Source organism: Nerophis ophidion, linkage group LG05, assembly GCF_033978795.1.
Source record: "Nerophis ophidion isolate RoL-2023_Sa linkage group LG05, RoL_Noph_v1.0, whole genome shotgun sequence".
Taxonomy (NCBI): Eukaryota; Metazoa; Chordata; class Actinopteri; order Syngnathiformes; family Syngnathidae; genus Nerophis; species Nerophis ophidion.
In genome coordinates, this window is record NC_084615.1 from 33,720,775 (window position 1) to 33,735,491 (window position 14,717).

Genomic DNA, 14,717 nt, shown 5'->3' on the forward strand with positions numbered 1-14,717 from the left:
TGTTTTTAATTGCATTACAGAAAATAAAGGACTTTATCACAATATTCTAATTTTCTGAGACAGTCCTGTATTTCATTAAAAAAAAGTTGCATACTCCTCAGCATGTCTAGTTTCAAATTGTATTCTTCGTGCACCGCAACTTTATCTTTACAAATAAGACACGTCGGGGTGCCCCTGTGCTCAACAAAGAAATATTGCATCTCCCACTTTTACTGGAATTGTCTTTGCTAATTACAAACCTTTCTTTTTACTGCAGGCTTTGAAAAGACATGTTTGGGGTTGTGGAATATATTTGTATTTAGCCAACGCACGGAGAATCATGTTATTTCCGCAATGTGTGTCGTTCTGCTTTTCCTCTGAAAGTACCAGGATAGCGAGCGCAAAAAAGTGACGGCTCCTGGAGTGTTATCAGGCGTCATATAGAAATATATGAAGTCTTCATTGTGTGAGGCAATGCAAATTAAACAATAGAGAAAACAAATAACGGTTTGAATTGGTCCAGGTTATCGGGGACTGTTATTACTGACGGACAGGTGTCGCGGTGTGACTGCAGCCAAGCACATAAGAAAACCCTCATCTCCATGGCAACGCCTCTGTCGCTTTCACTCATTTGCCGCCTTTCCACTAATGCAGGGGTAGGCAACCCAGAACTTTGAAACGGCCATTTTGGACCCAGATAACACAACGCTGTCAAGCGCCATTCATACAAAACTTGCAGGCCGCTCTAACATTAAACTTTCATATTAAGGTGGGAGCTGCAAAATAATGTCTCTCGGGCCGCAATTGCCAGCGGGCCGCGTGTCTGAGACCCCTTGTCTAAATGAACAGCACACTTGGCTTCTGTTATGTTTACATTAATTGAAGGAGAGTGCTCTTTGTTTATGTTTAGTCAGCTTGTTGTGATTGCTTTTGTTGGGGAACTTACACACAAAAACAAACAAACCCAGCAGTACAAATACATTATAAGTTTGGCCATTGGTCAGTACTTACGTACATGGTGGGTGCCAGTCATGTGATTATTAAGCTATCAAAACATTGTTTTTTCTTGCTTGTTTAATAGTTATCTTTTAAGGCCATTAAATCTTTTTTTAACATGGTAGTATTCTGCCAACATGATATGTTGAACTTGTATATCTGCAATTTACACATTTATGACACTTTTATATGATGAAATATTGTATTGATCCATCCATTTTCTACTACTTGTCCCTTTTGGGTTTGCGGGAGGCTGGAAGCTATCCCAGCTGCACCGCGGCGGATCTTCTGGCAAGCTTTTGGTTTCATTTTTGACCACACCTCTTGACAAAATTGGTGCAGTTAGTTCAGCTAAATTTTTGGTTTCAGACATGGACTTGTTTCTTCGACATTGTCCAGATGTTCTTAATTGGGTTTAAGGCAGGACTTTGGGAAGGTCATTCCAAAACCTTAATTCTAGCTTGATTTAGCCATTCCTTTACCACTTTTGATGTGTATTTGGGGTCATTGTCCTGTTGGAACACTCAACTGCGCCCAAGACCCAACCTGGTTGATGATTTTAGGTTGTCCTGAAGAATTTGGAGGTAATCCTCCTTTTTCATTGTCCCATTTACTCTCTGTAAAGCACCAGTTCCATTGGCAGCAAATCAGGCCCAGAGCATAATACCACCACCACCACGCTTGAAAGTAAGCTTGATTAAAGTCCTCCCCTTTTCTCCTCCATACATATTGCTGGGAATTGTGGCCACACAGCTCAATTTTTGTTTTATCTGAGCACAGAACTTTCCTCCAGAAGGTCTTATCTTTGTCAATGTAATCAGCAGCAAACTTTAGACAAGCCTTAAGGTTTGGCTTCTGGAGCAAGAGCTTCCTTCTTGCATAGTAGTAGTAGCCTCTCAATCCAATAAGATGCAAAACACGCTTGGCTGTGGACAATGACACCTCTGTTCCAGCAGCTTTTAATTCATTGCAGACCTGCTTTTTGGTGGTTTTCCGTTGACTCTTGATCATCTGGACCAATTTTCTCTCAGCAACAGGTGATAGCTTGCGTGTTCTTCTTGACTGTGGCTGTGACAAAACTGTGCCATGCACTTTATACTTATGAACAATTGTCTGCACAGTTGCTCTTGGGACCTTAAGATGCTTTGAAATGGCTCCAAGTGACTTTCCTGACTTGTCCAAGTCAATAATTAGTTTTTTCAAACCTGTGCTGAGTTTCTTTGACTTTCCCATTGTCGTGTTTGTAACCGAGTCTAATGACTGCAGCACATGAGCCCTATTTAAATGGGCTCAGAGAAGTCAACAGGTGTCGTCAATCGTAATCACTCAAATGAAGTTAAGAGGCCATGCCATGAAGCTAACTTGATTTGATTGTAACTTTTGTACATCACCAAAATGTATCATGTATGTTGCTGTATGTATATTTTTGACCCAGCAGATTTGGTCACATTTTCAGTAGACCCATAATAAATTCATAAAAGAACCAAACTTCATGAATGTTTTTTGTAAACAACAAGTATATGCTCCAGTCACACTATCACAAGAAAATAAGGGGTGTAGAAATGATTGGAAACTCAAGACAGTCCTTCACAACTGTATGTAAACATCAAATCCAGCCGGTGCACCTCTATGATCGTCTGAGACCAGACAGTCAGTCGGACAGTTGCTGCTTCAATTGATTTGCATAACCAAATAATTTCTGCACAAACTGTGAGAAACCATCTCGGACGCTCTTCTGCATGCTCATCATCCTCAACGGAGTCTCGACCTGATTGCAGTTTGTCGCTGTAACCGACTTATGTGGGCGGATGCTCACAATCGATGGCATATGGCACTTTAGGGAGGTGTTCGCTTCACGGATGAATCCCGGTTTTCACTGTTCAGGGCGGATGGCAGACAGTGTGTGTGGCGTTGTGTGGGAGAGCGGTTAGCTGGTGTCAACGTTGTGAATCGAGTGGCCCATGGTGGGGGTGGAGTTATGGTATGGGCAGGCGTTATGTTGTGGACAACGAACGCAAGTGCATTTTATTAATGGCATGTAGAATGCAGAAAGATACCATGACAAGATCCTGAGGCCCATTGTTGTGCCAGTCACACGAGACCATCACTTTATGTTGCAGTATGACAATGCATTGCCCCATTTTGCAAGGATTTGTACACAATTCTTGGAAGTTGAAAACATCCCAGTTCTTGCATAGCCAGCATACTCACCGGACATGTCACCCATTGAGCATGTTTGGGATGCTGTGGCTCAGCGTATACGACGACATGTTTGAATTCCTGCCAATATCTAGCAACATGGCACAGCCATTGAAGAGTGGACCAACATTCCACAGGCCACAATCTCCAACCTGATAAACTCTATGCAAAGGAGATGTGTTGCACTGTGTGAGGCAAATGGTTGTCACACCAGATACTGATTTCTTTCTTTTTTTTTTTGAATACCTGGCGATCGACTGACAGACCCTCAGCGATCGACCGGTGGCTTGCGATCGACCATAATGGGCCCCCATGTACTACACTGTCACTTCATTCTGCTACGTCTTTGTCTACCGAGGCAGGTGTGTCTGATGTGTGTTGAGAAGCGTACAATGTAAGTTCCGATGCATACGGCCACCATTCCGTCATAATTTATTCATGAGTGAGGGAGAAACAGAAGCACCAAATCCACATTTGTTGCAGGCTGACACAAATAAATAAATATATGGACCATTTTATTAGACAGCAGGCTGCTTCTTCGGCGTTGACTACTCAGTGCTCACACGCTAACAACGGACATAGCTTGCAGATGAAAAAGTGTTACAATACTAATGATACTGAAAAAAGCTGGTAATGATTTAATTTTTGTGCGCGGATATTTCTATATCATATTCTGAGGGACTCAAATCCTCCATGCATGTACAGTTGAGCACAACATTTTAAGCCCTCTCATGAAAATTTAATTTTTTATTAAGTATTTCCCCATTTGCTGTTAAAACAATAATACATTTTTGACACAGCTTTTCCGAGCATCTTACTTTCATTTTGGATGCTTCTAATATTTTTATTTGCACACAGGTCCTAAATTATTGACTAAAAATGACCTTAGTCAAAAATATTAGCTCCCTGATGCTAATAGGCAAAAGTGTGTCCTTTTTACTGGATAACAGCCTTTTGCTACAGTTTTACACAAGTCTCACACACCCCCTGAGCAATCCCAGCCCAATACTTATATGCAATATTTGACGGCCTTCTCCCCAATTCTCCCCAAAGATTCTCGATGGGATTCAAATCAGGGCTTTCTGCAAATTATTCAATAACATTCACTTTGGCCCTGTCACGCCAAATTTCATCCCCCCAACAAAAACCTTCCCCCCGGAAGACATTTGGCGTGACAGACCCTCTAATGCCTGAAGGACCCCAATGAGGGTGGAAGGACCTTAAAGCAGCCCACACAGCTGCCTGTTTTAAAAGCATTATATTTGGCTGATTGTCATTGGTGAAAAATAACGGTAAGGAAAAAATATTAGCATTCCAGCATAATAACCTTTCAAGCTATTTTTGCTTCGCTAATTTTGCAGCTGTAACCCTTAAGAGTGATATACCTTGCTTAAAGCAGCCCACACAGCTGCCTGTTTTAAAAGCATTATAATTGGCTGATTGTCATTGGTGAAAAATAACGGTAAGGAAAAAATATTTGCATTCCAGCATGCTAGCCTTTCAAGCTATGTTTGCGTCGCTAATTTTCTATCTGTAACCCTTAAGAGTCATATAACTTGGTATTATCACGCCCTCATTGGGGTCCTTCAGGCATTAAAGGGGCTGTCAAGCCAAATGTCTTCCGGAGGGAAGGTTTTTGTAGGGGGGAAGAAATTTGGCGTGACAGCCCTCTGTAGGTAGTTCTTCACCAGGAGTGATTTGGGTCGTTATCATTTTGGAAGACAAAGCGGGGACCTGTATCCAGTTTTCCCACTGAGTACCTGAGGTTTTACTACAAGATCTTCAAATATCATTTCTTCAGGATTACTTCCATCTTGACGAGATATCCAGTTTCAAATGCACTGACGCATCCTACAGCATAATACTCCCACCACCATGTTTTACACCGTGCTCTTTGGGTTGTATGCCTCTCCCTTCTTTCTCCAATCATAAGCAGCGTCTCCAGGGCCAAAGAGCTATAGTTTTGTTTCATCTGACCAAAGGACACGCTTCCATTATGCATAGTCTTTCTCTTAGTTGTCCTTTACATACTTCAGAGTGGCTCAAAGGTGTCTTAATAGCAGAAGTGGAGTTTTACTTGTTCTGCAGCCTCGCAGTCCTATTCTCTGCAGGGCTCTAGATTGTCTTCTTTGAGACCACAATTCAAGACTTGGCCAAGTCATTCACTAGTGTCTTGGCAGTTCTTCTGGGGTCTTAAGACACATCTCTAGCTTTGAAATATTTAGTTTCCTACCTCTGCCAGGCTTGTTTTGTACCATGTGGCTATCTTAAAATTTCTTGATGATACTTCTTACTCTAGTTCTTGACACTTGGAAATGCTGTGATAACTTCAGATAACATCACCGGTTTTGTATGCATCAATAATATTTGTTATTAAGAGTAAACAGATTTTTTTTTTTGTGTCATGATGATTTCTGAGTCCTGAATCATCCAGCGTTAACTGAATCTTCTTTGCTGCTCTACAGGTCCCTCTGACAGAGTCAGTGCTCACTAATGACTTTAAATAGGGTTGATTAACCACAGCACATGGCTTCCAACACTTTGTAAGGGGTGTGATCATTCTGACTGTGGTCCATCTTGTTTTTTGTGATATAACTTTGCTCCTGTGTGCAAATAAAAATATTGGAAGCATCCAAAATGAAAGTAGGATGCTAGGAAAAGCTGTATTAAAAATGCATAGCTCTCTTTAACGGCACTTGGGAAATAATTAAAAAAATTACATTTTCATGAGGGACTAATAATTCTGTCCTCAAATTTAAATGGACTTTCTGAGTAATCAACAATTTATAAATAATCTTGAGCTGTTGAATAGTGGCTCGTGAGCAGAGGCAATTGCTCTAAAACTGCAAGAGAAGCTCAGCTTTCCTTAAAATGTCAAAAGACTGGTTATACATGTGCTTTTGTGTTTACATTTAATTGACTAACATGTACTAGAATGCCTTCAACTTGTGTTCAGAATCAGCTAAAGTACTTCCATAACAGCTGTTGCAGATTTCTTCTCATTTTTTGTGGTGGCGTCACAGTGCATTAAACCATGTTGAAGCTGAGCATCCAATGACTTCAAAGGGGGAGCATTGAGTGGGTTGTTCCACTGCAGCCAAACGAGACTGTATTGGGTAAATGCTCTGCATTGTCCCGAGCGTTAGTGGACGTGAATGGAAAGTGGGCTTGGCCTCGGCTGGCGTGGACGCTCAGCTTTCACATGATGATTGGATGAGGTTGAAGCCCCTTTTTGATTGATAGCAAATTGAGCAATTTTGAAAATAAATTGCTGCCAGAGCATTTTTCAAATTCCATTATGTTGTTCCAAGTTGATATGACCTTTTCTTTGTAAAATCTACCATTTTTATATCTATTATCTGGTATTACAGACTCTACTTGTGTTTAGAGAGTAGCTGAAAATAACCTTCTCCTACTTGCTTGCGAGTCATAGTTAGGAGAACCTTGGCCTCGTTTATATTATACTAGTATGTGTGATGAGTGTGTCCTACCGGTTGTAAATCAGCAGGTCGTGCTCGGCAGGAAACTGGGCCAAATCTAGTCCATAGGGCTCCCTGATGACATGCTGCTGGGTCTCCTGAGGAGTTGACAGGGCAAAGGGTAAATATAAGTCAGTAGGGCTGTGAATCTTTGGGTGTCCCACGATTCGATTAAATATCGATCCTTGGGTCACGATTCGATTCAAAATCGATTTTATTTTTCAATTCAACACGATTTTCGATTCAAAAACGATTCTCTATTTCAGGGGTCGGAAATCTTTTTGGCCGAGAGAGCCATACAAGCCAAATATTTTAAAAAGTATTACCGTGAGAGCCATATAATATTTTTTTAAGACTGAATCCAACTAAATGCGTGCATTTTCAAATAAGACCAACATTTTCCGAGTATAACAAGTCCCTTATTATTTTTAATAACATTGTTATTCTGAAACTAACCAACAATAAATAAAATACTTCTTACCAATAATGTGACTTCTTGAACAGGTGCGGTAGAAAATGGATGGATGGATTAAAATGCATGAAAATGTTTTATATTTTGAACGTTATTTTTGATACTGTGATTACCAGTGGAATTATTCATTACTTACCGTGTTAAGCAATCTCAGCTAAGATTTATCTGAGAGCCAGGTGCAGTCATCGTAAAAGCCACATCTGGCTCTAGAGCTATAGGTTCCCTACCCCTTCTCTATTTATTCAATACATAGGATTTCAGCAGGACCTACCCCCGTTTGCTGACATGCAAGCAGAGTAGTAGATTTTTGTAAAAAGCTTTTATAATTGTAAAGGACAATGTTTTATCAACTGATTGCAATAATGTAAATTTGTTTTAACTATTAAATGAACAAAAAATATGACTTATTTTATCTTTGTGAAAATATTGGACACAGTGTGTTGTCAAACTTATGAGATGCGATGCAAGTTTAAGCGACTGTGACACTATTCTTTTATTTTTATACATGTCTAATGATATTGTCAATGAGGGATTTTTAATCACTGCTATGTTGAAATTATAACTAATATTGATGCTGTTGTTGATAATATTTAGTTTTGTTTCACTACTTTTGGTTTGTTCTGTGTCATGTTTGTGTCTCCTCTCAATTGCTCTGTTTATTGCAGTTCTGAGTGTTGCTGGGTCAGGTTTGTTTTTGGAATTGGATTGCATTGTTATGGTATTGCTGTTAATTGTTTTGTTGTACTGATAAAAAAAATGCGATTCTGAATCGCACAACGTGACAATCGCGATTAGAATTCGAATCGATTTTTTCCCACACCCCTAGAAGTCAGGTAGGATATTAAAAGAACATATGCGGTAAATACAGTTGTAGCTAAAATCATTTTTTTGTGTGCCAAATCACCCGGTGCGCCTAATGTACGGAATAATTAGTTTTTTTCTTACCGACCTTGAAGCAATTGTATTTGGTACATGGTGTAATGATAAAAGTGTGACCAGTAGATGGCAGTCACATATAACAAATATGTGCAGACTGCACTATGATGGCACGATGACTCAAGTAAACAACACCAATATTTTCAATGTCCCATTGAAAATATAGAACATTACACACGGTGCTCAAAAATCTATCAAAATGTTTTAGTATGACTTTGGTAAGCACAGAAGCCGCACCGCTTGATGTGTTTCAACTTATGAGTATTATTATGATGTGTGTATAAGGTAAGACAGTGGTCCCCAACCACCGGGCCGCGGCGTGGCCTGATTGGTACCGGGCCACAGAAGAATTTTTTATAAAAAAAAAATAAAAATAAAATGTTTTTGTTTTTTTATTAAATCAACATAAAAAACATAATATACACTTACAAATAGTGCACCAACCACAAAAAACTCCCTTTTTCATTACAAAAACGTCCCTTTTTCATGACAAAGAAGAAAAAAAAGAAAAAAGAAAAAAAAAGGACATCCCCCGGGCCGCGGGACAAATTATTAAGCGTTGACCGGTGCGCGGATACAAAAAGGTTGGGGACCACTGAGGTAAGAGATATTATCTGGGTTTTTGTTTTGCAAAATTATGCAAAAGCAACTTTTCTTACTTTCTGGTACCTGCTGATCTTTATTTGGGATCTGCATAAACCCTGAAAAATTGTGAGCGTCCGCCTTTTCAGTCCATGGGGACAATGTAGTCAATAAACTTTTTCCTCTATCTTCTTGTTATAGTACATTCATCCTACGTTATTGTCATTTCTAATATAAAGTAGTGTAAAGTTCTCACTTATATCTGTCAGTAAACTCGCCAAGAAAGCGCTCAGACATACAGGTGAACTAAGTTTACATTAGCCACCCATGGAACTTCAGTTATTAGAGAGTTCCGGTCAGACGTTTTTTCTTGGGACACATTTCTGGTGTTGTTGTTTACGGATAAGGAGATGCTGCTCCGTTTTTGATTTAAGTTAAGTCTGAATGTCTATAAAACAGTTAGCTCCATCTTTTGCCACTTTTTCTACTCTCGTCCTTACACACAACACCGCTACAACAAAGATTTCGGGGGAGAAGACGCTGCTGAAGGTGAGCCACGTAAATAAGACCGCCCACAAAACGACACATCCTGAAGCGACTGTCAGAAAGTGGCTTGAAGATGATCTTTAAAACATAATCTAAGCAACATTTTGACCAAAGAACCACCATTACATGTTATGTAGAAAACAAGGAAGTGTTTTCAATTTAGAAAAAAAAAACAATAATATGACTCCTTTAATGCGCCCTATATATGAAAAAAGATCAAAAATAGACCATTCATCGGCAGTGCGCCTCATAATCTAGTGCGCCCTATGGTCCGGAAAATACGGTAATCGATAGCTGCAGCCCTAATGAAAAGGTTTTCACAACCATATGACAGCTAAAAATGACTTTAGTTAAAAAGTGCCTTTGCAGTTGCAATTTTTATGATGGGGACAATCCAAACAATTAATTAGTAGAAAAGTGTCCGGAATGACTTGTGTTCGACCTTACGAGGTTTCACTGCATAGAAAACATCTTTAGTTATTAAAAATGACGGCCTCTGGAAAATAATCGGTTGCATTAAGAACAATCCCACTGTGCCTCAATAAATTTCAAGAGACCAGAAAGATTTTATGTAATATTGCGCGCGCACGCGCACACACACACACACACACACACACACACACACACACACACACACACACACACACACACACACACACACACACACACACACACAATTATCTTCTAGCAAAAATGTTTAACATATACATTCAATTTTTATTATATTTCCATTGATCTGCCTGGCCAGGAGGAGAGAACGGAGAGTAGGGGTGTTCTCAGACTGTGTCCAACAAACTAAAGCTGTGAACACACCTGCAGTCCGACACAATCTCAAAAACAAACACACAGCCTCTCTCGAACAGAAACGTGCGCACACACACAGACGCACAAACTCGCATTAACACACACACGCACACACACACGCACGCACGCATGGACCGGCACAAATCTTTTTTGTGCACATGTAAGCTGATGTACTCCCAAATTGAAGTGGAATATGAAATGGACATGTATAATTACATGGCAAACACAGTAATGATCTGACGTTTAAATATTTCAACAGTATTGTGTACTTCAGGCTCCCCGGGCAATCTGCTGTGAGGGTACGGGCTTTGAGGCAGCGACACGAGACCCATGTGAGCGAGGCAGCGTGCACCAACACGTGAGAGTCGAATGTCCAAAACGTACACAAGACAGGCCAAGGGAGAAAGACTGAGCAAAAAAACACACACACACACACACGCACACGCACACGCACACGCACACGCACACGCACACGCACACGCACGCACGCGCACGCACACGCACACGCACACGCACACGCACACGCACACGCACACGCACACGCACACACATACACAAACGTATAGCTCGGTTGGTAGAGCGGCCAAAAAGGAGGACATTATGCGGCATATCAATCAATTACTATGGTGTACATAGGACTCTGTTATACTCTTATTTATAGTACAATTTTGAGTGGTTTAAAGATGATGTTTGTGTGGCTGAATAGGAAAAAATATTAAAGTCAAGTGTTTGTTAACAGTATTTGTATTTATTCAATACATTGTGGTGTTCAAAAAGTGACCACCGAGATGAATCTTTTCAAGAGCAGAGTGCCACAAAGCATGTGTGGACTTAAATGTAAACAACAATTAAAAGGCAACATATATAATTAAAAAAAAAAAAGTCTAAACTTCTGTAGGACTGGTGATGCTTTACAGCATGGTACACCTTGCACAGCTCCGCAGCGGTTATCTTGTCATCCAGGGGCGACGAAACTTCACGGAAAAATGTCCTCATTGAAGAGGTACCTGCCGCACGTTTATTACTTTTATGTTTATCCGTACCCGCATGCCGTTCAATTGCAGCTTTCCCCTGACTACTTACGTCGACATCACATCGACAAAGTGTGCAGAAGCCATGGAATGAGTCTCGACTGCTTTTTGTTATAAATTCGTACTCTTTTTATCCATTCAGAATTAAACGAGGTCTTGCGTTTTGGCATGATGCTAACTTTCTGGCAATGTCATGCCGCAGCAGCACATGGACCCTTGTTTACTTTTGTAACCAATGATAAGCAGATATGTATCCGACACCGCTCTTAGCCAATCATTTGATATGCTACTGCGTTGGGGGCCTTTTTTGACGGTCTATGATTGGCTATTGCGCTGCAGCCCAGCAAAGATGAAAAAACTCCGCTCTTCAAGCCTAGTGCTTCAAAAAGGAGGACAAATACCTGTCTGGCTTGATGCTGCGCCGGACGCCGGACAGGGCATTAAAAATCCGGACTGTCCGGCCTAAATCCGGACATGTGGTCACCCTATCATAGCACCCACCTGTTCCCAACTAGCCTGCACACCTGTAGGATGTTCAAAATATGTGTTTGATGAGCATTCCTCAACTTTATCGGTATTTATTGCCACCTTTCCCAACTTCTTTGTCATGTGTTGCTGGCATTGAATTCTAAAGTCAATGATTATTTGCAAAAAAAAATAAGTTAGTCAGTTTGAACATCAAATATGTTGTCCTTGGAACATATTCAACTGAATATGGGTTGAAAATGATTTGCAAATCATGTATTCCGTTTATATTTACATCTAACACAATTTCCCAACTCATATGGAAACAGGGTTTGTAAAATAAAGGCTACAGTATTCAAAGTTTTAAATAAAGCAGCATACAGGAAAAATAAAATTATGGTACCAAGTACTCTATAAAACCATCAAAACAATAATACTGCAGCAAACGCAACCCCAAATGCAACTCAAACCCACTCATCATCCTCCTCTTCATTCAGAAGTTCATTGAGGAACTGGTGTTCCTCATCACTCGCCTCCTCTTCCGGAACCACAGCATCACCCTGCTGTCTAGCCCTCAAAAGCATCTCTCTGCCTGCCTGACATGGCTGTCCCTCTTTGAGACAGTAAATGAGCTGGTCCTCACTCCCATCAGCTGCCACCGTCAGCCCACACACCTTGTAGGATTCCAGAAAGCAACAATCAGCTATTGCCACTGTTTGCAACACACGCACACACAAACATACACACAGGCAGCCAGCCAGCCTACCTTGAATAAGTTGATCAGAGTGTCCCGATCCAGAGCATCCCAGGCTCCTAGGACCCAGTCAACCAGGAGGCGGCGGGAAGAGCCTCTCAGGTTCCCTGACTTGGTGTAGGTCTTGTCTTTATCACCAGCCATCCAGTTATCATAGTAGTCACGGAGCTGAGCTTTGAAAGGGCCATTCCACACAACATCGGGGGCCTGCAGGTACTTTGTGCAACCTCCAGATATAACAGGTATTGTAAGGTTGTAGCCCCTTTTGAGCTCTGCCTTCGTGACCTCGCTGATATGGCATCGGTACGAGTCCCATGCAAGTAGCCTCGGTCCGAAGTGAAATTTCCCCACTACCCTCTGGAGCCAATCCTTTGTCAGGTCATCATTAAACCAGCACATCTTGGAGGAAACTATGATCACCTCGGGGATGCTCTGCATAGCCTTTACCTCACGGACAGCACCTTTAAACACAATGTAAGGCTTCAGCTTTGTCCCGTCTGCTGTGGCTGCAAGAACCACCGTGACGCGTGCCTTCTCGTGGCCGGTGGTTTTGAGGCCCCTCTCATTGACCGTACTAAAACCAACCATGTCAAACCAGACGGCTGTTTCATCAATGGCGATGATATTCTTGGGCTGGATTTTCTTGGCCTCTATCTGTTTAGTAGTGAAAACGAGGAAGTTGACAATCTTCTCGATGGGAGCGTCCTTCTGTGCAACAGTTGTTCTCCTCCTGAGGGTAAAGTTGTTCCGACGCAGGAATCGATTAAGCCAGCAACTCGTTGCACCAAACACCACCCCGGTGTCTCTCGTGTCACTCGCGGTGGCATACAACTCCTTGGCCTTAATGCGGATCATTTTGCGGGACACACGGTGGTTCAGTCCACGAAGGTGATGTATCCACTGACACAAATTAGCATCAAGCTCGTCGCTCACTTTCTTCCTACCTCCGCCAGATAAGCAAGCCCGTTTTCCATCAATTGCCGACTGAGATAGTAGTTCTCCCTTTTTTTGTTTCCATTCGCGTACACACTTTGGGTCAACGTTAAACTGCCTGGCCGCTGCCAAACCAGAATTTTGCTCCGCATACTTCACAACCGCTAGCTTGAACTTTAAGTCAAACTTTCTATTCTTCTTCCCCCTTAAAGTATTCCCATCCATCAGTTGTGGTGTACCGCTATACATGGGCTATTATTAGGAAGAGGCGTTTAATTCACAAAATGGGCTCAGACCCCGGGCGGCTATTAGGACATGGGCGGTTATTTGCCCAAGGGCGTTTACTTGGTAATATATATATATATATATATATATATATATATATATATATATATATATATATATGTTTATAAATGTATATGTATATATGTATATATTGTAATGTCCGCGGTGGAGAAGGAGTCACACAGACGAGGATGCGCTGCTCAATCGCTTTATTGACAAGCGGTAACTTGCTGGTAGTTCCAAAATAATGCACACACATGCACGAGCTGCTGTTAGCCACAACTCATGCTCACGCATACAGACACTTCCCGCCAACTCACTCGCGGATGCGCGTTCCCAAAAACCCTTAAAGACCCAGTACACTAATACAAATATCACAGATATGACACTGCCTCCCCCTTTATGAATTCCCTCACCCCGAGGGGTCAACAAGAAAATACCTGAAAGTTGGCGGTCTAGTCGGGTCTGTCAACACGTGGCGTTAGCAGCTTAACGGGCACAGCAATAGTGGAATATGGGGAACATTGATCCACTAACTGTCCAGTGCCATCTGGCGAGGCAGGTGCCACCTCAAACTGGGGAACTTCTCTACCCCTGTAGGGTGCCAAACGGTCTTTATGCCAAACAACCTTTCGGCCCTTAAGGGACACTGCAACTCTATACACTACCTCTCCCACCCTCTCTAGCTCCCAACACGGACCGTCCCAATGACTTTCCAACTTAGGGCAACGTCCTTTTTTTCTTTTGGGCGTGTACACCCAGACCAGCTCGCCAGGCCTAAAGTCACGGCCATTGCTTCGCACGTCATGGTTCCTCTTTTGCCTTAAACCAGCAAAAACTCTGGATTCAAAATTCCTGCCCTGGTCGCTGTGGAGGATATCTGCAGTTTCAAAGCGATTGAACATGCCCTCCAGTAAAGCATCAGCCACGGTCTCTGCTTCCTGGCCCGGCAGCGCGTACGCCTACGGCCACTTGGTAAAGTAATCCATCGCGCAAAGCACTTACTTGTTCCCTTTGTCTGTTACGGGAAAAGGACCCATAATGTCTACAGCTACCCTCTCCATGGGTCCGCCAACCCCCTGCTGCTGAAGTGTTGGAGGTGTGACCGGTCTTGGGGTTCCTTGTAGGCTGCGCACCCATCACAGCGCCGACAGAAGCCGTCCACATCCCGCCGGTGCTGACCCCAGTAGAACCCTTGGCGCAACCGACGGAGCGTTTTAGAGCTGCCAAATGCCCTGAGCCCATGCCCCCATGAC

General features: G+C 42.1%; 1 protein-coding gene across 5 annotated transcripts in view; it reads right to left on the reverse strand.

The window, feature by feature from the left end:
- Positions 1-14,717, reverse strand: part of fig4a (FIG4 phosphoinositide 5-phosphatase a) — a 102,270-nt gene that overhangs the window by 24,887 nt on the left and 62,666 nt on the right. For 4 of the 5 annotated variants that reach the window (XM_061900614.1, XM_061900615.1, XM_061900618.1 and 1 more), the window contains one exon: positions 6,666-6,751. The exons of the other annotated variant lie outside the window; for it this stretch is intronic. In XM_061900614.1, the coding sequence (XP_061756598.1) occupies positions 6,666-6,751 (86 nt within the window). The remainder of the gene's footprint in view (positions 1-6,665; positions 6,752-14,717) is intronic. 5 annotated transcript variants of the gene reach the window in all.